This window comes from Equus przewalskii, chromosome 1 (genome assembly GCF_037783145.1).
Source record: "Equus przewalskii isolate Varuska chromosome 1, EquPr2, whole genome shotgun sequence".
NCBI classification, from domain to species: Eukaryota; Metazoa; Chordata; class Mammalia; order Perissodactyla; family Equidae; genus Equus; species Equus przewalskii.
In genome coordinates, this window is record NC_091831.1 from 58,198,665 (window position 1) to 58,221,737 (window position 23,073).

A 23,073-nucleotide genomic window follows, 5' to 3' on the forward strand; every position below is an offset into this window, starting at 1 on the left:
AGTTTCCTCATGGCCTGAGGAGTCAATCCCACACCTACCCCCAACCCCAGGCCACCACTGATCTGCTTTCTGTCATCACAGATTAGATTTGTCTTTTCCGGAGTTTCCTAGGCATAGAATCACACAGTACGTAGTTTTCTGTGTCTGGCTTCTTTTGCTCAGTGTAATGGGTCTGGGTTTCCTCCACACCATGGCATGTACCAATGCCTGTTTCCTTTTTCAATGCTGAGTAGTATTCCATTGAATGGATGTACCAGATCTTCACCTATTGATGGACATTTGGGTTGTTTCCCAAAGACGTTTTTAAATCACTGTCAGGGAAGGTCAGATTTGCCTTCTTGGAGCCCAAGGAGCCCCCATGGGTGCTGTAGAGGGAAGAAGGGGGAGAGGCTGTTGGGCATGGCTCTAGGATCCCCACCCCCCACTTTAACCCAAATATACTCAGTGCTTATCTGCTTTCTGCTGTGGGGTCTCCATGTTATTTCCTTTGCAAAAAAGTGTTCCTGCCATGGAAGAAAAGTTTGAAAATGACTGATATCTATAAACCAGCCTGCACGTACACTCCTCTGGCAACAGGCCACCTCTCCTCTGTCAGAAAGTTCTTCCACACATCTTTCTTTTCTTTCGTAGGGGCCCCCTGGTCTTCCCGGGCAGATCGGCCCACCAGGAGCTCCAGGGATCCCAGGCCAGAAGGTAACACTTGTCTTGACAACAGGGATGCAGACCCTGCAGAGGTCTGTGTATGTCCTGAGCACAGGACCTCAGGGCTGCCCCTTGTCCTGTGACCCGCTCATCCTCCCACAGCCCCCGCTGCACTCTGAGTGGTAGTTCCTCCCGATGCTCCACGAGGCCCCACGAGCCCTGCTCACCCACATCCCAGCTGCTCCCTCTCCTCCTGGGCTCAGTTCTTCCCTTGCTCTCCGTCAGGGGCTCCTGGAATTCACAGGCCCTCCTCTGTGGTGGAGCCTGGGTCTAAAAGAGCCCTTGCCCCACCCGGACCACAGCGGGGACCCCAACCCGCCATCAGGGACTTGAGCTCCTCCCCAGTCTCACCCTCCCTCGCTCCCTGCCTCTGCTCCTTTTATACTCTGCCCCTCACCCCTGTGAAGTTTCTCAAAAAGTCCTTCAAGGGGCTGCCCAGTGGCACAGTGGTTAAGTTCGCACGTTCCGCTTCGGTGGCCCAGCGTTCACCAGTTCGGATCCCAGGTACAGACATGGCACTGCTTAGCAAGCCATGCTGTGATAGGCATCCCACATATAAAGCAGCGGAAGATGGGCACAGATGTTAGCTCAGGGCCAGTCTTCCTCAAAAAAAAAAAAAAAAGCCCCTTCATGTTTGCCCCTCACTCCTCTTCTTCTGAGGCCCCTGCCCTGACGTTCCTTCCCCTCTTCCTTACCTTTCAAAGTCCTTGCAATTCAAGCCCAACTCAAAGGCCCCTCCTCCTTGAGGCTTCCCTGGGCATCAGGCAGTGTTCACTGCCCTTTCCTCTCCGCTCCGCTCACAGCACCTACAACGTTCTGCCTTGGGGATGCGGCTGGTTGTTTACCTGGCCTCCCATTCAGAGGCCCTGCCTCCTTTATCTCCCTCCTGAACTAAGAAGGGGCTCAAGTTGATGTGAAGATGAAGGGAGCTGCCTGTGGGGCAGCCAGGACAGGAGGGCGCGGTTTGAGGGGGCAGGAAGGGAAGCACCCCCTCCCGTGGAGCAGCGGGGGATGCCCAGGGCCCTCAGAGGCAGCCGTGTGAGGCTGTGGAGCCAGAAGGCCCCAGCTTGGATCTGGCTCTGCCCCTCACCAACCCCAGGTCTTGGGCCCCCAGCTCTGCACTGGCGTCCTTACCTGTAAACTGGACACAATGCAAGCACAGAGCTCCTGGGACAGCGCTGAGAAGGCGCTGGCCCGTGGGCGGTGCTGCTGCGTCATGACAGCTTCCCTCTGCTCTGCTCTGAGGCTGACCTTTACACGTTCTGGCTGCAGGGGGAGATTGGACTGCCAGGCCCTCCAGGACACGACGGGGAGAAGGTAAGAACAGACACTCAGACAAACCTCTCAGGATGGCCCTTGCTCAGGGCGGGAGGGGGCAGAAGGCCCTGGAAGAGGCCCCAGCGTGAGCCTGGAGAAGGGAGAAGGGGAGGAGAGTGGGGGCGGACCCTGCAGAAGTCCAGCTGATCCCCACACTGCTGGCCCAGGGGAGCCAGCTGACCCTCGCTGGGCTGGGCTCTCTGCCTGGTCCATTCAAGCACGAGGAGCTGGGTCCTCTGGACCTCCCATTCTTTCCTGTTCTCTCTCCTCTCTTCTCTATTAGTGTATCTAATAAGTGTGGTTGATATTTTCTAAAGGGACCTCGAGGCAAACCAGGAGACATGGGCCCTCCTGGTCCCCAAGGCCCCCCTGGGAAGGCTGGGCCTGCAGGAACGAAGGGAGAAGACGGACACACGGGGAGCCCGGGAGAGAAGGGGGAGAAAGGGGAGCCGGGGCAGGCAGGCCCCCCGGTGAGTGCCCGGGCTGGCTGCCAGACAACTCTGCCCTGTGATGCATGCGCCACCCCCAGCATGAGCGCCACACTGTGCCGGTGCCAGCTGCCGCTTGGGCTGGGAACCTGGAGCCTAGAGTTGGGGGCGAGGGATTCACCCAGTTTCCCCTCAAGCCGCTTACCTCGTGAAGGCCAGTTTCCCACTTTAAGACTCCTGGGTCCTCTTCTGTCACCTCCTGTCTGTGTCCTAAGGGAATTCAGTGAGTCTGGCAGAGCCTCGGTTTCCTCATCGCTAAAACGGAGAGAACAGTGCCTTCCTGGGTACCAGGCTGGGTTGTTGGGAAGGCGATGAGGTCACGGGTGTAAATCTACCTCTCAGGAAAGCATGCAGAATCTCTATACCAGAAGAAGTCGCACGGACACAAAAAGGACCTTAGCCCAGTCCTGTTAGGCTGCTGGTTTGACCTGGAAGCCTTCTCTGAGCCTCAGTGGTTTCCAGTGTGGGCACCATCCCAGACACTGCCCTTGGAGGAAAGGAGCCATGTGTGCATGCCACCGTTGGTCACGGGTGCTCAGCGTGACGACCTTGCACTTGACTAACAGAGATCTTTGTCTATATGTAGGGTCTAGACGGCCCAACTGGGGAGAAAGGAGAACCAGGTGGCCAAGGGAGACCTGGAACAACAGGATTGCCTGGCCCAATCGGGCTCCCGGGATTTACAGTAAGGCGAGAGGGCTGGTGTCAAGGTTGTCAGCAGGCAGCTGTGGATGAGGGCAAACGAGCAGGGGCGCCCCTCAGTGTGGTCTCCAGCCCAGCGGGTGCCTGGCCTCACAGTGAGGCTGCGCTAACCCCTAGGCTGCCTGCCCGGCCTGGAGGGGAGAGGGGCGCCTCTGGATGAGCAGCTGCTCCCTAGGGGGCATTTGAGTGTAAACAGGGGCTCCAGCTTCTTCAGCTCACAGCATGGTGGCTCTGTCGTCAGGCGCCAATCCAGGTCAAAGGTGCTAGGATCTTAGACCGAGAATTCTCTGAGAAGTACAAAGAACCTCAGAGGTCAGCCGGTCCCACCTCTGATCCGGTGCTGGAATCTCTCAGGAGCCCCTGCCCGTGGCTGCCCCCCTCAGCTGGGACAGGCAGGCGGCTCACGGCCTCCTGACATGGCACCTCCACCGTGGGGCAGCTCCAAGCCAGGGGGATGCTCCTGGATGTGGTGTGGAAGCTTCCTCATCAACCTCCCCCATTGGCCCTCACTCTGCTTCTAGAGCCATATTTGTTTTCTGTGGCTGATAACAAATCATACAAATTTGATGGCTTAAAACACATACTTATTATCTCATAGTTTCTGTGGATTAAGAGTCCAGGCACATCTCAGCTAGGTCCTCTGCCCAGGGCCTCACAAGCTGCAGTCAAGCTGTGGGCCAGCTGCATGCTCATCTGGAGCTGGGTCCTCTTCCAGGCTTGCTGCGGTTGGCATAACTCTGTTCCTTGCTCTAGTGGGACTGCGTCCCTCAGCTCCCAGAGGCCGCCCACCGTTCCCTGCCGCATGGCCTCCCCCATTGTAGGCGGTTCACATTATAGCAGCTGCTTCTTCAAGGCTGTGGCCAGCAGGAGTCTCTCAGTGTGTGCTAGCAAGGCAAAGTTCTTTGTGTGTGGTGTGTGTGTGTGTGTGTGTTTGTGTGTAACATATCTGTAACATAATCTTCACCTATGTTACATGGTATCATTTATATAACATACGTGCGTTACAGTTTGCAACATAATCACAGGAGTGACATCCCGACACTTGCCATATGTCAAATTCTGTTGGTTAGAAACAAGTCACAGGTCCACCCCAGGCTCTGTGCCCTGCGGGGTGCGTGCAGAATATCAGCCTCTCCTCACATGTGCTGGAACCTCAGGTTCTTGAAGACAGTGATCACGGGCCCTGCCCTGGTCCTCGTCCTTCAGGTTGACTACCCCCACAGCCTCCGTCCAAGGTGTTCCTTGCTGACACCCAGGCCTAGTCTAGTCCAGGTCTGATTTGCCACAGATTTGAGGATGTGTCTGTCCCAGGCTCCCCCGAGTGCTGGCACCCACGCCATGCTGTTTTGTGCCCACAGGGAGAGAAAGGAGAAGCCGGGGAGAAGGGAGACCCGGGAGTGGAGGTAGGTTGTGTCTGCTCTGCCTTCTGTGTCAGGGACCTCATCCCACCACAGTCTCTCCAGTGGGCACAGCGTGTCCTGACTCTAGAATGAAACTCGCCACTGCCTGATTCGGGGAGGGGGCGAGAAGCTGAAGGTTTCTGAGCACCACGTGGGTCAGCCATGGAACCTCAGGGCTGCTCCCCAGTTCCCCCATTAAGCAAATCCCTCAACGGCATTCGCAGAGCCCCCGCCATATTTCATTCCCGGTGCTAGAGCCTGGAGATAGGAAAATAAGCAGAACCAGCCCTGTGCAGCAACTTCCCCAGTAGTGGACGCTAGAATGGCAGCTGCTCAGGAGTCAGGTGAGGACCCCAGAAGATGGGTCATTTGAGCAGGGTCTTGAAGACTTTGTAGGAGTTTGCCTAGAAGCTCCCAAGGTAGGATTTCCAGAGAGAGACATTATCGTTTGAGAAGTGTGATGGTAAAGGGAAGAGGAGAGGTACTCAGGATAGAGGCCAGGTTATCATCAGGTGGGAGGGAATCAGGCATATTTGTAGGGTTGGGGGAAAGAGCCAGGAAAGCAAGAGGTCAAGGATGCACAAGGGAGAGGCTGTTTGGTGGGCGGGCCTGGGCCCCCCCAGACCCCACTACAGAGCTAAGGGATAGACCACTAAATCTTCTCAGTCCCCAGAGAGGTTCCCTGGCCCCTGTCACCTTCAGTGTCACCAAGCCCCATCTGCACTTAGTGAAACACACCTGATCATATAACCGCTGCATTACTTACTTGGAGACGGATGGCCTCCTAAAGAAATGCTCTGAAATTCAGGAAAAGCATTATGCACAAAAACGTTCCTTCCAGAAATATTTAAAGTAAAAATTGGAAACAGCCGACATTTCTAACAAGACGGAAATGAATAAATAACTTATGGCAACAATACTAATGGTAATAATAGTCCTCATGCTGGAGAGCTGTCCTGGTGCCAAGATCTGCTCCCAGCCCTGGCTGGGTAACCACGCACATTCATTCCGCCCACGAGCAGCACATCGGCCTAAAAGGAGGCTTGTGGGGAACATACAAAAAGCAGAAAAAATAGGTTTCAAGTTAAGTGAAAAAGAGCAGAGAACCAAGCTGTATACCTAATATCATCAAAAGTGTAGACATATTTAAATACATTTTATGCATCAAAAAAGAGTGGAAGGAAATACAGCAAAATATTAGCATTACTCAGAGATATTTATTCTTTTGTCTTCTTTCAATTCTCTTGAATGTATTAAACATTCTAATGAGTCTGTATTCTTTTTAAATTTTTTATTTTTTAAATTATCCAGTAAAACTGACTTGGGGGGGCAATGTACAGTTCTGTGAATTTTAATACATGCTTAGATTTGTATAACTACTTCCACAGTCAGGATAATGAATTCTTTATAGTAAGAAAAAAAGCAGGGAACTTTATTTTAAGGAAGTGGAATTTCTGCAGATTGAGTTCCCTCCAAGGAGACTGTGGGACTACAGACCTGGAAGGCCACAGCTCCAAGGGACGTTAGTGATGCCCTGTCTGCCCAGTGCGGGGGCTCCCTCTATGGCGGGCTGACGAGGGATCCCCGCCCGGGCCACTCTCGAGGGGATTCTGACCCTGGGAAGGCGAGGTGCCCGAGGACAGCCCTGGAGCCGAAGTGGGCTGACAGCTCAGAAAGGAGCAGGCAGCTCTGCTTCCTGCCTTTTGGGTGGCTGAGTGTGGACAAATAGATGTCCATCTTTGTCAGAGACAGAATCTGCAATGCACACCGTCCTCCGCAGAGAGGAAGAGTGCCCTGGCTTCCTCCGTCTTCACTGTCCACTCTGAATCTCTTCTACTTCAGCCTGCCTTCACGGTAAACAGACCAGTAGTCTCTGTTACAAACCTGAGGGGACTTGAGGAATATTCTTTAGAAACATCTCAGCCTCCTCCCATTCCAGATAACCAGTCTCTCCTCCTCTAAGCCAAAGGTCTCAAATTCAAATGGCTACAAGGGCCAGGCATGCAACAAATGAATATAAACGTCTAGGTAAAAGACAATAGGGAGTAGTGGGGACCAGGGTAGACTGAAGATCTCATGCCCCACCTGGAGGGGAGAGCTCTTATTCAGCTCCAGGCAATTATGACCATGCATGAACAAGAACATAGCGCTGCCATATTTTCTGGTTTTTCAAGAAAACCTGGAAGAATGGACATTTTGAGGGCATTTCCTGGCAATGTTTTTTTTTTCAACATTGTGCAGGCTCAGGAGTTGCTTTGAGTTTCTGACCTGTTCTAAGCCTTCATTTGGAGACTGTATGCTGGGCAGTTCTGTCCTCCTCTGGTTTTGCAGTCCCCAGCTGGACCCTGGGCCACGTGAGAAGGGAGGACCCCTGAGAGTATGACAGAGGATGGGCTAACTATCTCCCTTTGGCTTCTAGGTTCCTGGGCCACCAGGGCCAGAGGGGCCTCCTGGACCTCCGGTAAGTTTGGAGGGCTTGTCAGTGTTTCAGTCCACTGTGATTGTGTCCCTAATGTCCCCTCCCCACAGCAGTCACTGGGCTCAACCTGAGCCTTGGTTCATACCACCTTCTCCTCCCAGGGCGGATTTTCTCGTCCACAAATCCTTCCCAGCTCCTCTTCCCTCCCACGTTAAACAGGCACCTTCTCGGTGACACTGAGGAGCCTGGGCCTTGCCCAGTTTGCTGGAAACAGTTGACGGGCACAACAGCCCAGGGTCTGGTCCCACAGCCCTGCAGGAGTTGCTCTGTCACTAAACTCTGCCCTTTGCCATCAGACATCTGCTCCTTCTCTTCCTCCTTCCTGCTAACCAGCTGGCAGGAAGACCAGGATTAAAACTGAAAGTGGGCCATTTAGAACCAGCCCCACTGGACTGGCCTCTCCATGGTTACAGATGATAAGATGAGGCCTTTAAAGGGACCTCTTTGTGTTGCACCTAGAGGGCCCCCAAGCATCCTAAACCAACAGATGCTGGTCCTTGCCCCTGCAGAGTTCAGGGTCCCTGTGACACTATGTCACCTGTTGTCACTGGTAGAAGTAGCAGTAGTAATGACAATGATAGAAGCCAATGTGTGTTGAAACTTGCTATGTGCCAGACTCTTCTGTAAGCACTTTGCACATGTTAATTTCTCTAACTTTTCCTGGGGGTCTCTGCAAATCATGAGACTCTGGTTCAGCCATGGGGGCCACAGAGAGATTCCCAGTCAGTGCCAGGCTGGGGAAGCCCGGCTCAGCCCCACCCCAGCGAGCCCCCAGCACAGCCCCCCTTCAATCCACTTCCACCTCCCCAGCAGGGACCCCTGGCCAGGCTCTGCGCCTCAAGCCCTTGCTGTTTTATGGTCCAACTTGTGGACAAGGAAGTTGACTTAAACAGAAATGCGGTTCTGAGGTGCCTTGTTTTGATTCCAAATGCAGGGGCTCCAAGGTGTTCCTGGACCAAAGGTAAGAAGAGGTCCTATGACAGGTGCTGGCCCAGGGGTACGGAGGGGGCTGCATCTCGGTGAGGGCAGAAAAGAGGGAAGGTGCTTCCGAGGCAGGCAGCCCAGCTGACCCCTTCCCTAAGTGGAATCATGTGACACTCCAGCCAGTAGGCTATGGTCAGGATAGACTGAAGTCCTGTGGTCCCTTTAACATCCATCATTGACACCTTGTGTGCTTTGGGTTTAGAATTTTCCCATCCATCAATCGACCCTACCAAGTGACAGGTTAGAGTCTTAGCAAATGATGAAATCCTCTTACCATGTATCCTGCCCCAGACCCTTCACTCCCCGTGAAGTTTGGTGGGAGACAGAGAGTGACATAGCATGGGACCCATCCCAGGGACCAAGCCTACTGGACTCTGGCCTGGGGCTTTCGCAGTCAACCTCCCAAAGCATTTCAAATGAATAAGGGAGACTGGAGGCTGCTGGTATGACAGTGACCCTTGCCTCCTTCCCTGACATTCTTCAGGAGACTATTAGACAATTTCTTTTCCTAAATAATTTGGGAGCCTCAGAGCTCCAGTGGTGGCATTTCAAGCATCTGCCAGCCAATCTCTGCAGGGTCCCAATTTACCTGCCATGCAAACGGTCACCTACGCCAAAGCCTGACCTGGAACTGCACCATCGGCTTGTGTCCACTCCACTCATCCTTTTTCCCTTTGGGGACCTCAGAGTTACTACAGGGATGCAGGGGTCTCTAGCAGAGGCAGAGCCAGGCTAAGAATTCAAGGATTCTTGGAGGACCAGCCTACCACCCCTGTGCCGGCCCCTCCACCTTCTCCTTCCTCCCTCCTCTACCTGCCCCGCCATCACCTCCCACCCCTGTCTCCGGGACCCCAGAATGCAAGAATGAGTGTGGTCTGGGACATGCCCTCCTGTGATCTCCCCTGTCTCCCTTTCCTTCAGGGGGAAGCAGGACTAGATGGAGCAAAAGGAGAGAAGGGCGTCCAGGGAGAAAAAGGAGACCGAGGTCCTCTGGGATTACCCGTAAGTATTGCGGACCCAGCTGGACTCTTGTGAGGAGGCCAGACGGGTGATCCCGATGAGGGGCTGGGCAGGGCCCCGGGAGAAGGCCCCTGGAAAACTCGAGGTTCTAAAGTTCTGAGCATCCCCAAGCTCTGTGTGGTTTCACTTTCCCACCTGAGCAGGACCGTAGGCTCTAATCCTCTCACTGAGGGCCTCCTCTGGGCCAGGCCCTGGTCTGGGGGGAAGTCAAAGCTGGAAAAGGACAGGGTCCCCCACCCCAAGGAGCACCCAGCTGGAGAGTCAAAGGCGGCCTGACAACAGCCTCAGGCCCTTCTCGTGGCTGATTAAAATCTGCCCTTGCAGGGGCCAGGCTTGGAGGACTTGGGAGCAGTGGGACAATGGAGTGTTTGCCATCTCTCTCCTGTTTTCCCTGAGGGACCCCAAGAGAGCCCCCACTCTTTGCTCTTAAGCACTGGCCATGGCAGAAAAGCTTGTAAAAAGTCAGATTCTCTGGTCCCAGTGGGCTAAGGCCACTCAGATCCCGGTTCCACGAGGTCTCCGACCTCAGTCTCAGCTAGAGACCCCAGGTTGGGCAGGGGTGGAGGGCTGCTCAGAAGGCGCCGCATTTCCAGACGCGCAGCCTGGGTGAATCCTTTGCCCCAAGCTCCCCTGGGCTGATGGCCTCATCAGGGCCTCACCTGCGTCTAGGTGAGCGTATCTCAACGCCATCCTGGAGCCCTGGGCTCATCCTCACCACACCCCAGTGAGATGGGCAGTCTTTTTGGTTTGTTTTTCAAGATCTGGAAGGGACTTTAGCAATCCAGTTAATCATTTTACTGATAAGCCTAGAGAAGACAGTGAGTCACCTGAGGTCATACATGAAGTCGGTGGCTGGGCCAAGCTGCAGGCTGCTCATCCACTGAGGCCACGGCCTCCTAAAGGGGCTCCTTCCAGCCACTGGGGCTTCCTCTATCCCGGGCACCGGGCCAGTTCCCACCCCAGGAAGCTGTAAAGAGCAGGGGAACAATGGGAAGCCCAGTTACCCCAGCTTGGCAGAGCCTGAAGGTCTGGTTAATGTCATCGCAACAATTGAACAGCTAGAGCTGAAGGTATGTTACAGCCACGTTAGTGCGTCAAATGCGGACCGTTGAAGGAGCTGATGCACTTGACAGACTGCAGAGGACTGATGACTTTAGCAGGCATTTTCCCACGTCTTAGGCTGCGTCAGGAATGATTAAGTGCTCCTTACTATTAAAGAGCCTTCTGCCCCCACCCAACCACAACTCTCTCCTTGTCCACCTTCATGGCCCCAACAGCCCTGGTGAACATTGGAGAATTCAGTCAGGGGTTGAAAAGGAGACAGCACAGAGACCAAACAGGTAACATAAACAGAGAAAGTGCCAGAGGAAAGACAAAGAATCCAGTCTGTCTTTAATTTTTCAGCTTTTGTTAGAGACATGGCTATAGAGAAATACTTTTGCTACCTTAAGAAAACAACAGAGCAAGCATATTCCTAGGAGGCAACTAACATGGACTTTGGAGAACAATAGGGAGTGGTGAGGACTGTGGCGCACTGGAGACCATGTGTCCCTTCTTTAAGAGAGCAGCCGCTTCTCAGTTCAGCGCACTGTTGCCCTAGGGGAATGAAGGTCCCATATTTCTGAAAAATTTCTAGTTTTTCAAAGAAGGCTGGAAATCTGGCATTTTATGTGAAATCTCTCTCATTTTCTAACATTAAATCAAAATTACTTGCAACACTGCAGACCATCCGAAATAATGTCAGTGGCCCACATATGGCTTGAAAACCTGCAGTTGTGCCCCGTGCTCCAGATAACTCAGTATTAATGCTACATAGACAAAGTTTGTGGATATTTAGCTACAGTTCTATTTTTAGGCTTCACCTCAACATTTTCTTCCATATAGCAGCAGCCTCTTTTTCCTGGCATAGCCTGTTGAGTTCCTGTTTGCCCCACACAAGTGGCTCTCAACACTGGCTGCACATCGGAGTCACCTGAGCCTTTCAAACATGCCGTTACCCTGGCTTCATTGTTGGAGACTCTGGTTAAATTGGGCCAGGGTGGGGCCCAGGCATCTGTATGACATTACATCTCCCCCAGAAAACTCTGATGTTGCAGCCAAGAGAGAACCACAGCTCTCTAGACTATGAGTCAAGATCGTCCCCGAATTATGTGGTCCTAAAACTGAGAAGCGAGGCCCTGTAGGATCCTCCTACCCAACACACTCTCCCCAGGAGGGAGCAGCCCCCTGCCCTCCCTTTCCTGGAAGCATTGCCCCACCTTTAAGATCCTGAGGCCTAAGCTCATTTCTGAGGCTCAGTCAGAAGCAGTTTTCAAAAACTCAGTCCTTTCTGGGCTAGAGGGCCCCCATTGCCTTCTCCCTGGTTTGTCACGTTGGAATCATCAGATTATTTCCCCCTCGACCTCCTAGGTGGGTCACAGGGGCCGCTTCATAGCCCAGCACTGGAGCAAGAGCTCCCATTCCCACTGCATATGTCACTGGCTGCCACATAGTGAGTGGGTCTTAATAGCATCCCGCCTGCCAGCCAGTTTACTCCAGACCTCTGTCCCAGTCAGCTGCCCCCAAAGCCTTTTCCTATAGAAGAGCCCTTGTCTGGGATAATAAAAGTGGATTGAGTTTGTGTTGACCTTTGGAAACTGTGAAGGGCCAGGGAAATGTCAGGCGTCATTAGTATTATCGTTCAGGGCCCACTCCTCCCACCCGGCTGAAGCAGAAGTGGGCCAGCTTCTACCCAGGTTTCAAAGCCAGGTGCTGTACCCCAGTGCTGATCCTCTTGGGGTTCCCCAGTGTGGCCGATTCTCAACAGCTATGCAAAAGACATTGGGAAGACCACCCTCACAGGGCCCCACCTCCATGGCTTGTCCCTCCCCAGGGAGACTAGTCCTGGGAAGGATGTGTTCCCTCTGGTTCCAGACTCCTCTCATGAGTTAACGTTCTTATCCCTTTCCCCGGAGCCCTGCAACCCCTTGGGAGAGGGTTTCTGAAAAGGGATAAAAGGAGAGAGCGGAGCAGGGGGCACAGAGGATCAGAACGGCCGTCTGCACTGATCAGGACCCAGCCTGCTCAGGAGTTGGCCACACTGCATTCAGCGTCTCCGTGTTTTTGTTGGTTTCCATGTGAATACCATCACCTGTCCTCCTGAGCTTATTTCTCCCGTTTTGTTTGATTACCAGCATTTATGTCTGTCCAGAGTCACTGCTTCACTCACCTCTTCCCTCCCCGGTCCCTTTTTCTCCCTCCCGTTCCTCCCCTCCCCTTCTTTTGGTCAAACTGTTCCCTTCGTCCAGGGAGCTTCAGGTTTGGACGGCAGGCCTGGGCCACCGGTGAGTGTCACTTCTCCATTACCCCTCACTCCACCCCACCCCACCCCCAGCCTGTGATCCCTCTCGTCTGTCCCGCTGTGGCCCTTTTTTCCCAGTGAGTCATGCCTTATCCCACCACTGACACCACAAAGGTACCAGCTTTGCTCAGTTCAGAAGTGCTTATGCAGGCCTCTTGACCAAACAGAGTGGCCTTCATCTGACTTCGCCTGTCCATAGTATGCACTCAAGGTCCTCAAATCTGAATTTCCGCTCTGCTGGGCAGGGGGTAGAAGGCCACTCCAGCAGCCCAGCCTCTGTTCCTAAAAGAATGCTGAGTTCAGCCTGGGAGCCCAGCCCTGGGGGTTTGGACCATGACACATCCCCACCAAACACAACAGTCTCTGTATGTGCCCGTCGTGCTGTGTTGTCTTCATGCTGTGAGCTCTGTTCATCTCCTGTCTGCCGGTGAGGGCTTCCTAGTCCTGTGCAGCCACCAGCCTGGTGTGTATGGGTGGGGACAGCACTGAAAGGTGAGGGCAGGTGTAGCATTTGGGAGCACACAGGCCAGTCCCAGCTCAGTGTTCCATGCGCATCTTACAACTTGACCTTTCACTTCCTGTGGTGCCACAGCTGCCCTGCAGCCCAACAAAGGGGTTTATACAAAGCAAATGAGGGACACTTGGGTCCCCTTTTTCTCCATTCTTCCTGACTCCAGAAAACAGGCATCACCTACTCATGACTGAAATGCACCTGGCCTTCTTGTGAGAAACAAGTGAAGCATCAAAAGGCACGTCCCTCTTCTCCACCTTCCAGTCCCCCCAGAGCACCCCATGAGGTCTTCAGGGCAGTGGCATTCCTGACGGAAGCCTGTTACCTTCCCATGATGTAGGGATCACTGGCCATCAATGGCCAGGAGGCTGGACTTGCCTGTTTGGGAGCCGTAACCAGAGCTGTCCGTGTGCCCAGCCCTGGCCAGCCGGTGAGCTCCAGCTCTGCCCCTTCAGGACACTTTTGAGGCCACAGATGCTTGGTCTGCTTAGAAGACGAGGTTCTAATGAGCTGGCTGGAGTGACACTCGGGGAAGATGAGAACTTGCAGGGGTTCGTTTGCAGAGGGGAGGACGTGCACACAGGGCGGAGGGAGATGTCAGAGCACCGTGGCGGCAGGACTTCCCGGGGCCTGGAGGTGGGCCTCAGAACTGACACCAGCAGAAGCCTAGAGCTCTCAAAGTCAGATGACCGAGAGTGACCCCACTCAGGGCCTCGTCCTATTGCATGCCTGTTCTGTGCCATCATAAAGAAGAGGAGGGGACGTGGCTGCCCAAGGTGACATCTTTTTCTGAGCCCCTCTCCCCACGCATTTATGGAGTTGATGCTGTAGACTCTGACAGACAGAGAAGATACCAATTTTGCAGACATTATTTTGGCTTTGCTTCTCCATCACAGTCCCCCCTTTCCATCCTCCTCGCTCCTGTCACACCTTTCCCAGGTGGCCCGTCAGGGCTAGGGGATGAATCAGAGAGACACGACATTCCTCTCGACTACTTATTCCATTCATGTTGGACAGAGGAGAGCAGTGAAAATTCATATATTCTGTTCTCTTTGGACCTGAGGTTTTATTTTTCTCATAAGATCAATATCACAACCTTAAAGGAAAATGTTTGTGGGAGGAATAGTCCTGCCTGCCAGTACTAACGTTTACTGGGCACTTCCTTGGTGTCAGGCCCATTGCCAAATGCATGACATGCATTCACCCATTTTAACCTGACAGCAGCCTAGGAGGTAGGCACTTGTTATCATCCCCATTTTACAGGTGGGAAAACTGACCCTCAGGAAGGCCGAGAAACTTCTCCCGTATCTCAGAGTTTATAGGCCTTCAAGGCAGGACTTGAAGGTGACCAGCGCCTCTGGAGTTCTGAACTGTCACCCTGATCTGGCCTCGTTCGTTTTTGACGTTCTTGTGTCCCAGATGCCCACAGCTTTCCTTTTTCTCTCGTGGTTGTAGAGGGGGCACCGAGAATGTCTTATTGCTCTTTTTTTCTTCCATGTAAAGGAAACCAGCATTTCCCCACTTGCTCCTGCCCGGCCTTTCGTAGCTGTGGCGGAGCACCACCACGCACTGCCCATAGGCCCAGCCCCGTGTCTTCATGGCCCCATCTGAGCAGGAAATATAAACACTGAGGCAGAGCCATAGGAAGCTCTGAAATACAGACTCTATGTCGTGAGGCCACAAATTGGGAACCTGGGGAAGATGTTTAATTGTGGCTTAGGAAGCCCTGCTTGTCTCTAAGCAACGCAGCTCCTGTCACTCCAGCTGCCCCAACCCACCCCGGCCCCCCGCCCCCGCTGTCCCTAGTCAGGAGCACTTACGGCACACCTCCCTGCCAGGCCAGTGTCAGCAGCCCCCCAAGGCATGCTAATTCACTGTCCAGTCCACCTGTTCCATAGGGCCTGGGAGTGAGGACGGAAGGCCCGGCCGGAGGCTGAAGGCCAGGGATAGGCCACGGTGGGAGTGGGGGAGGTATGGCTTACGACCCTCCCACGCCTGCCTCTGTTTGTGCGTCTGCATTGGTCTCTGTGGCATGAAGACCCTCCCGCTGCATGTGGAGCTGCGACAGCAAAGGGGTGCCAGCCCCCGGCCCCCACCCCTGGGATGGCATCAACTCCCTCCCAAGCGCTTCTGGGAGCAAAATAAGCAACCATTCTCCTACCGTTTTCAGCCTTGGCAAGCTTGGTTGTGAAGCAAAAGGGTTTCCTTCCTCGAATCTGGCTCTGAGGGAGGGGAGAGGCACTCTCTCCCGAGGCCCCCAAACCCAAACAGGAATGCGGCCCAGTCGAATGACCGCCCCGAACAAGCCTGGCCTCGCCAACCCTGAAAACTGGGCCTCTGGACCTTGCTCATCTCCAGGCATCGGGCGGGCCTCCCAGGGCTCCCTACAGCGTAAGGGCCCTCACCTCTGCTTTCTCTCACCTCCCCAGGGTACTCCAGGACCAATCGGAGTCCCAGGCCCGGCGGGACCAAAGGGCGAGAGGGTGAGTGCTCAGTGGGCTGGAGCCTGGGCGACCAGGAGGAGGGAAGCGGCCCGTCCTCAGCCCTGGTGCCTGTGACCCTCAGGTCACCAAGTCAGCCCCCAGTCCCAGCTCTCGCCCGCGTCTCCTACACCTCCATCCATCTCTCCTGATGATCCTCGCCAGAGCCTTGGGGGAGCCGGCCAGCCCGGGGGTTCGTTTTGTAGCTACGAGTGGACAGAGGCTTGGAGAGCTTCCTCCTCTCAGCTTCTGTCACCTGCCATCAGTCACAGGCTCAGTCTGGCAAGGCCCTGGGCGCGGTTGGCACCAGAGAGGCCTATGATTTAGAGACAGCATGGAGAGAGTGCCAGGTGGTGTGAAAAATCCTAGGGACACCAAGAAGTCAGGAGGCCAGGCGTTAGGCGGGCCCCGCGGTCCCCGTCCCCTGAGCTCCAGCCGCGGGGTGCGGTATACGCAAGGTGAGGGTGCGGGCGGCAGCACAGAGGAGGCGGGAGCGCTGCGTGTCCTCTGCATGTCCACTCCTCCCAGCTGGCCCGGTTTCCACATGTTCAGGGCGTGGATGGCCTTGGTGCTGGCCCTCCGAGTGGGCGGCCATCCAGCTTGGCCTGTGCGAGCTCCTCTCCCTGCTCCCGGGCCGCCCACCTTTCGGACTCTGCCCAGGGCAGGTACTGCCCGCCTCGCTCCCACACCGCACAGCCAAGTGGGGAGCTTTTGAAGAGTGTGGGAGCATAAAATCCTGGAGGTCACCAGCCACTTGGGGAACCAGGATGGCAGCTCTGAGGGGTGACGCTTGCAGCTTCAAAGAAGAAATCAAAGCTGCCTTTCTCTTCCCTTTCTCTCCTTCCTGTCCGTGCCCAGTTCCTCCTCCTTGTTCTCCTGTTTATGCCTCCAGCCAGCCAGTGTCCCCAGCACACTGCCAGTCCTTCCAGAGGTCTTGGGGGAAAGTCCCTGCTGGAGGGAGGGTGAGGGGGTCTTCCAAGCCCCCTCCCCAGGGCAAAGTCCACACTAGTCACCCCACTTTCTGTTCAGCCCTTGCTTCCTGGAGGGGACTGGAGAATTTTTCCCAGGTTTCATACAAAAAAAGAAAATGGTTGATGGAAGGTTGTTACCATGTCAGGAAGGGCTCATGGGTCTCTTTCTCCCATTTCAGGGCAGCAAAGGTGACCCTGGGATAACAGGACCAACAGGAGCAGCTGGGCTTCCTGTAAGTCTCCTGGGATCAGAGGTTTCTTTCTACTAACCCCCGTCCCCCAACAGAAGCAGTGTCAAAACAGGGTACCCAAAGCCTGGAGCAAAAAATCTAGGGCCAAGGGAGGATTCTCGTTTCTATGACAGAAGCTGCCAATATAGCCCACTGATCTACGGCACTGGACCTTCCCTGCCGGGCACCGCTCAAGAAAACCCCGAGACACGTGGCCCCTGTCGGGGGTTGGGTCCTCAGTTGAGTGTACATACCGTCTAACGGGATGTAGCAAACACGCCCGAGCCTCTTCCACGGCAACCCTCTGAGTTCAGTGCAGTGAGGGTCTCACAAATGAATGCGCCACTGCCCCTGCCCTCGAGGAGGGGCAAAATCCAGTCCAGATCACTGTAACGCAAGACGGAGATGCCTCGTGAGAGGAGCAGCTTTCCCAGGCGACTACCTTTCCACCGGCAGCAGGTTTTCCCAATGCTTGGTTATCAAAGTTGATGGCCTGAGAAGCCAGGACTTTTGTCTCCCACACCTTGCAGGCTGTACATCTGCTCTCTGGTCTGTGCTCTCCTGACCGGGCGGCTTTGCTCTGGCTAAGTAGGCAGCTTGGCCAGTCTTTGCCTCAGGCTCATTCCCCAAGCCGAAGACATGGAGAGCAGCCCGTACCTGAAAAGAGGAACTTTGGAGTCATTTTTCTAGCAAGAGCCTGGCCGGAGAGCCATATGAGCACCTCCCCTGACAGGAGAGTTCTTGGCGCCCAGACCTTGTCCTCAGCACCAGTCGCTCCTCAGTGTGAGTGTTCTAGAAGGACACCGCCTCAGGCCAGGGCTTGGCTGCACAGCAAGAAAACCAGAACCGTGTTCTGGGCTTGGCCCATAACTCATTATGTGTCTCTCGGTCACATTCCTTGGGCAGCTTTCGGCTTTGTCCCCCTTCTGTGAAATGGGGATAATTAAACCTGTCTCCGATGAATTAGGCATCAGTGAAGAGCCTGGAAGGAAGGAAGGAATGGCCATCCTGCATTTTCTCATTAACGTGTCTTCATTTCTCTGATTTACTGCAGGGTTTACATGGACCACCCGGGGACAAAGGAAACCGGGTGAGTCTGAACTCCGCACTTTGGCTCTGGTTACTAATGCCTTCATGATGTGGTGGAATGATCAATTGGTAATTCCTGACCCAGCGCGGCAAATACAGTTTTTCCTGATAAATCATCCTAAATTAAAAGGCTTTATAGTGAGGGGCTTAATCCATGGCATGCAGGGAGCCTGGGGTCTAATCTCGAAATTGAAGCATGTGTTTTTCTGCATGACGGGGGGAGACTGAATCCCACAGTGACCATCAGGTTAGCATTGCCATCCAGTAATGGGAGTCACGTGCCCAGCTCTCTCTATATTGCCCTGATAATGGCCCCCTAAATGATATTTTTAAATCCATCATTACCTAGTCCTACCTTCTGAAACTTAGTTTCACCAGGCATTCCAGGCCACTGGTGAGAGAGAAAATAAATTTCATTTCTGAGAACAAGAAGACAACTCTTGCAAGCGGCCGATCCTTTAAAAAGAATCACAGCCACTATTTCTCTTGGAAAGAGTCGGCAGGACTGGAAAACAAATTGTGCCTTCCGAGGCCCCCTTGCTCTCCCTTTGGTTTCTGCCATCTTCACCAGGACACAGTTATTGAATGTCCACAGCACAGTGCTATATGACGCGTGCCATGTATATGACACATGACATATTTGGGCCCAGCAGGGATCATTTAACTACATCTGACCAAGAGATGACCTTTGCGTGCCTTTCTAGAATGTTTCCTCTGCTGCTTCATCACAGTGGTCCGCACAGTACAACACACGCCCCCTAGAGGGGCAAGAGCGTCTTCTAGTGGGTCACAATATCCAAGGGCCTTAGAGGTAGAAGAGAAGGGGCAGGAAAAACAGATGGAGAAACAAGGCCCAGATGGATGTTAAATATACTGGCTTCCCAGAGCGTTGGAGGCAGAGCAGTGGCTTCTAGAACCCAGGTCGTCTGGCTGATCTTTGAACATTGATAACCATGTTGATGAATAGAAATTGCCAGAATCTGTATGCTTATATCTGGCACTAGTTCCAGTGTCTTCAATTTAAGATGTATTTGTTGGGCAATTCTATATCCCTAAATTCTCCTTTCTGGAAGCTGGTCAAAAGTGATTCAGTTTGTCCCATATGTTCTGTAAAGAAGAAGGAGCAGGCAGAGCTCCCCCACCAGACCGTCCATGGGAGACCAAGTCTGGAAACCACTGGCATTAAACAGACCTCCATCCAGAGCTGCACCAGCCTGTGAAGGCAGACTGGGAAGCCCACCTTCTTTACTGCGGCATCAAAGAACTTAGGCCACTAAAAAAATTGATCATTCCTCCTCTTAGTTGGCATGCTAACTTCCTTTCTAATTTATTTCTAGTGTTCTGATTTTATTATATTCAATTAATACTTTTTAAACCTATTTCTTAAGACTTTTTCAGTTGGCTTGAGGCACTGAGCCATTTGCAGGCCGCAAGGCCAGCCCTTGCAGTGACGGTCACTGTGTTGCTCTAGAGGTGGGGGCAGGGCGGGCCAGTGCCCTTGTCACCGGCAGTGGGGAGGTGGGGAGCCGGAAGCTCTGATGTTTAAGGAACTGAGGTCATGGAATCAGCCAGGAACACTCCAGGAATCAGTGGGAAATATCTCTTCTCCACTTTCCTTCTCTAAGGTTTTACGCACTTTTCCCCGTCCCATATATAAATTAACAATATGTCTCTTAAGTCAAGTCCAGAAAGCAGTCAATTTGCGTGAAGCTTCTTTCTTTGAGTAGACCGTAAAGACCAGCTGACTTATTCCAAAAAGCAGGTTTCTGGATCAAGGAACAGCTTATTCTCTCTATCCAAGAGATTTGACTCTGAAGATGCCAGGATGTCCTGGAAGAGTCCCCCTACATGTCCCCGCCTCATTCAGGCCTCTCTAACTAGCAGCCCTAACACAGCTTTTGGGGGGAGATGTGAGGGCTTGGTAAGAAAGCCTCCAAAACAAAGAAAGGTCCAAGCAGAGTCAGCGCTTTGCCATGGACACCTGTTTCTGATGCCTGGAAGCTCAGAATACTGACACCTTGGACGAGGTAAAAAGCCAGAAGGGCCTAGATGACATTCTGGTTAGAAGCTTCATTGTTGCTTGTGAAGGTGAAGCTGGAGAAGTTCAAGCCCGCCACCCCCGCCGGGTGTGAGGGGGCTGCCTGCACAGCTGCTCCCAAACCTTGCCCCACGCCAGGGGCTCCAGCAGGTGCGCCCCAGCCTGCTGTTCTATCTCACAGTGAACTGAGACAATCTGAAAATAGTGCTTCTTCATGTCCCACCCAAGGACCGCCGTGGAGCCTTTCTCCTGTCCATGGAAGGAGGGAGGTCGCATAGTGCTGGGCAAGCCCCAGAGCCCAAAACAGGCAATTCTCTAAGGGGAGACACGTCAGGGAAAAGAATGTTCTGCCCTTGTCACTAAGGGCTCCCCCTTGTCCCTTAGCAGCTCCATGAATCTGGCCCAGGAGCCACTTTTAGGATGAAAAAATTGGTCAAAGGATAAAGGGTAGAAAGAATTTAGCAGTTTGGGCATCAGGAAAATTGGGTGTCACCGTGGAGCTGCCTGCAAGCCAGCCAACTGAAAGGTCTAAGTAGATGCAGTGAGGCGCTGTCCCTCTCCAAGACGCGCCAGCCGCGGGGCGTGAGAGTGTGTGTGTGTGAGAGTGCATGTGCATGAGTGGGCAGGAGTGGGTGTGCACACAGGCATGTGCATACGTGTGTGAGTATGGGGGGTGTGTGTGTGTGAAAGTGTGCATGCATGAATGGGCAGGAGTGGGTGTGTGCACAGGCATGTGCATACGTGTGTGAGTGTGGGGGGGTGTGTGTGTGTCTTGCTTCCAGGTCCCCCCTGCCTCCTTACCTCTCCTTCCTCTCCCATCTTTTTTGGCCTTGGCCTTCCTCTTCCTTCCTTCACTCCTTCAGCATTGCTCCCCCTAGATGTGTTCACCCCATTATAATATCCCATGTCCCTCCATCTTTCCCTTCCACTCCCCAGCTTTAATTTATTTCCTCTAAAATCAATTTTTATACATTTTTTTAAAGAATTCTCTGCTACTTCAATGTTATGAGCCCCTTTCCCTGTACAAGCTAGAGCTCCCCCTTCCCCAGGGCCTCTTTCATGTCACTCTTTGGGGTTGGAGGCAAGAAGGATGTTGGTAAAGCTTCCACTCTAATGTCTTCAAAGGACACCCAATTTAAGACCATTTCCTCTGCCCTTACAACAAGACAGCCCCATAGTGTGAGTTACCCATTCTCAAAGTCAAGGCCACGCAGACCCTCTGTCACCCACAGGCAAATCTCCAGGACCTGGGACCCCCACTATTCTGGAGCTTTGCCCACCCTCTGAACTTAGGAAACTGTGCTCACTTCCAGACTGGCCTGACCCGAGGAGAACGAGGGACCACACTCCTGAGAAAGTTTACCCCAGGGCTACCCCAGCCAACAGCTCCTGGTTTTGCTTGTCCACTGCTTGGGGATCATTCACGCCATGATGTTCTCATTGGTGGACGTATCTCAGAGCCAATGAAATTACACCTAGTATGCATGCACATTTCCTCTTAAAAACGTATTATTTTCCAAGCAAACATTTGCGTTTTAGGAAACTTACTTAAAACAAAGCATTGGCAACTACAGGAAACCTCTGGAATCAAGAAATCTGAGTAGTTTCCAAAGATCCAGGGAAACATCAAAAATATTCTTATCCTTTGCCTGCCTCTAAGGAACCCTGCACCCTTCCATTTCGGGGACACGGGGACATGGCAAGACCACACCTCCGGTGGCAGCCTTGGATCCTACACTAGCTAACAAGAAATGATCGTCGTTACTGTTCCCGTTATGAGGCAGCTCTCGTGTACTGAGCACATACTGTACGCCAGTCTTAAGCATTTAATGTGCATGAAGACCTCACAGCAAGGTTTTGAGGCAGGGGTTATTATCCACATTTTACAGGTGAAGAAACTGAGGCTTGGAGAGGTTCAGTAATTTCCCAAAGTCACGCTGCTGATCGCGGGCAGAATCTGCTCTCACTCTGAGTCTTTGCCCTGAGCAACGTGCTGCCGCCTTCAAGGTCTTGTTGCCTGGAGTAACGCTGTGGAAGTCCCCCAGCATTGGACAATGGGCCTGCTGGAGAGGAGAAGCGCTCCCGGGAAGACTCCCCCGGGGCACAGGGCCCCTTTCTAAGGAACCCAGCACAGGAAAATCCAAACTCAAATTCATTACAAAGAACTCCCCACAGCCCTTCTTTAGTTAGAGAGAGACGATGACACATACAAAATGGATTTCAATTTAGAAAGATGATATTTACTGAAGCTTTTCAGAAACAATTGAATTCCTTGAACCAGCATGTCCAGATACAAATAGCTGCCCATGACTTCAAACCAGGATGGGCCAGAGATACACGTAGAAGGAGAGGACCCAGCTGAGGACCCAGGGCCACCCATGAGCCCTGGACACACACGTGCATATATGCACTTGTGCACACACGCACAAGCACACACTCATACATGCACATACACACACTCATGTATGCACCCGTGCACATGCAGGAGCACATACACACTATACACCCATGTGCACAGCCTTGTATGTACACACATTCATACATGCTGTGTTCACACACACCTGCCAACAAACACATACCCCAGGGCTCTAAACAAAATCACCTTGCCTCCTGATAGAATATCAAAGGATGACAGCCAATTGGGACAAAAGTTGTCAAGCCAAAGTCTTTCAAAAATGGACCCTTAAAGAGAGGAAGTGGGTCCTCCCGTTCATCACAGACCCACTCCGGGCTCAGTGTTAGCAAAACTGGCCACTGGTATCTTCCACCTGCGTCTCGCTCCGCTTCCAGCTCTTAGCCCTCCAGCTCCCTGCCCCTTGCCTTAGCTGGATTCTCAGGTTCTTAGAAGGGTGGGGTGGGTACTGACCCCAAATCCTATTGGGGAGAATATCCTAATTGAAATAATCTATATTTCCCTCTTTAATTTTGTTTTCTTTTTCCTTTTCTGCGACCTTAACACATGAATGATCCTAAAGTTTTGATATTTTTTTTCTCGGACTAATCCATTGTTTACAGGGGGAGAGGGGGAAGAAAGGCTCTAGAGGGCCTAAAGGGGATAAGGGAGACCAAGGAGCGCCTGGATTAGATGCCCCCTGTCCGTTGGTATGTTTTCATTTGTCACTTGTATTGTTCTGGTTTTTTTCCTTGAGGTTTGCAAGTTGGAAACAAAGAAGGCAAATGAACTAAGATGAGAACCGAATGCTTACACTGATGCTACTAAAATCTGTCTGTTCATCTGGCCGGGGAAATTCTGCCTGCTGTTGGTGTTGCCCTAAAACCACAGCTGCACATAATTCTGGCTAAATCCCCTTCTTTTAAACAT

The 23,073-nt window shown here is 53.0% G+C and overlaps 1 protein-coding gene across 1 annotated transcript in view; it reads left to right on the top strand.

Moving 5' to 3' along the window:
* COL13A1 (collagen type XIII alpha 1 chain) overlaps positions 1–23,073 on the top strand; it is a 154,216-nt gene that overhangs the window by 125,408 nt on the left and 5,735 nt on the right. Inside the window, exons 28-39 of the mRNA XM_070620561.1 lie at positions 631–693; positions 1,975–2,019; positions 2,337–2,489; positions 3,094–3,192; positions 4,568–4,612; positions 7,029–7,070; positions 8,023–8,049; positions 8,994–9,074; positions 12,380–12,415; positions 15,373–15,426; positions 16,574–16,627; positions 17,679–17,714. Coding sequence (XP_070476662.1) covers positions 631–693; positions 1,975–2,019; positions 2,337–2,489; positions 3,094–3,192; positions 4,568–4,612; positions 7,029–7,070; positions 8,023–8,049; positions 8,994–9,074; positions 12,380–12,415; positions 15,373–15,426; positions 16,574–16,627; positions 17,679–17,714 — 735 coding nt within the window. The remainder of the gene's footprint in view (positions 1–630; positions 694–1,974; positions 2,020–2,336; positions 2,490–3,093; positions 3,193–4,567; positions 4,613–7,028; positions 7,071–8,022; positions 8,050–8,993; positions 9,075–12,379; positions 12,416–15,372; positions 15,427–16,573; positions 16,628–17,678; positions 17,715–23,073) is intronic.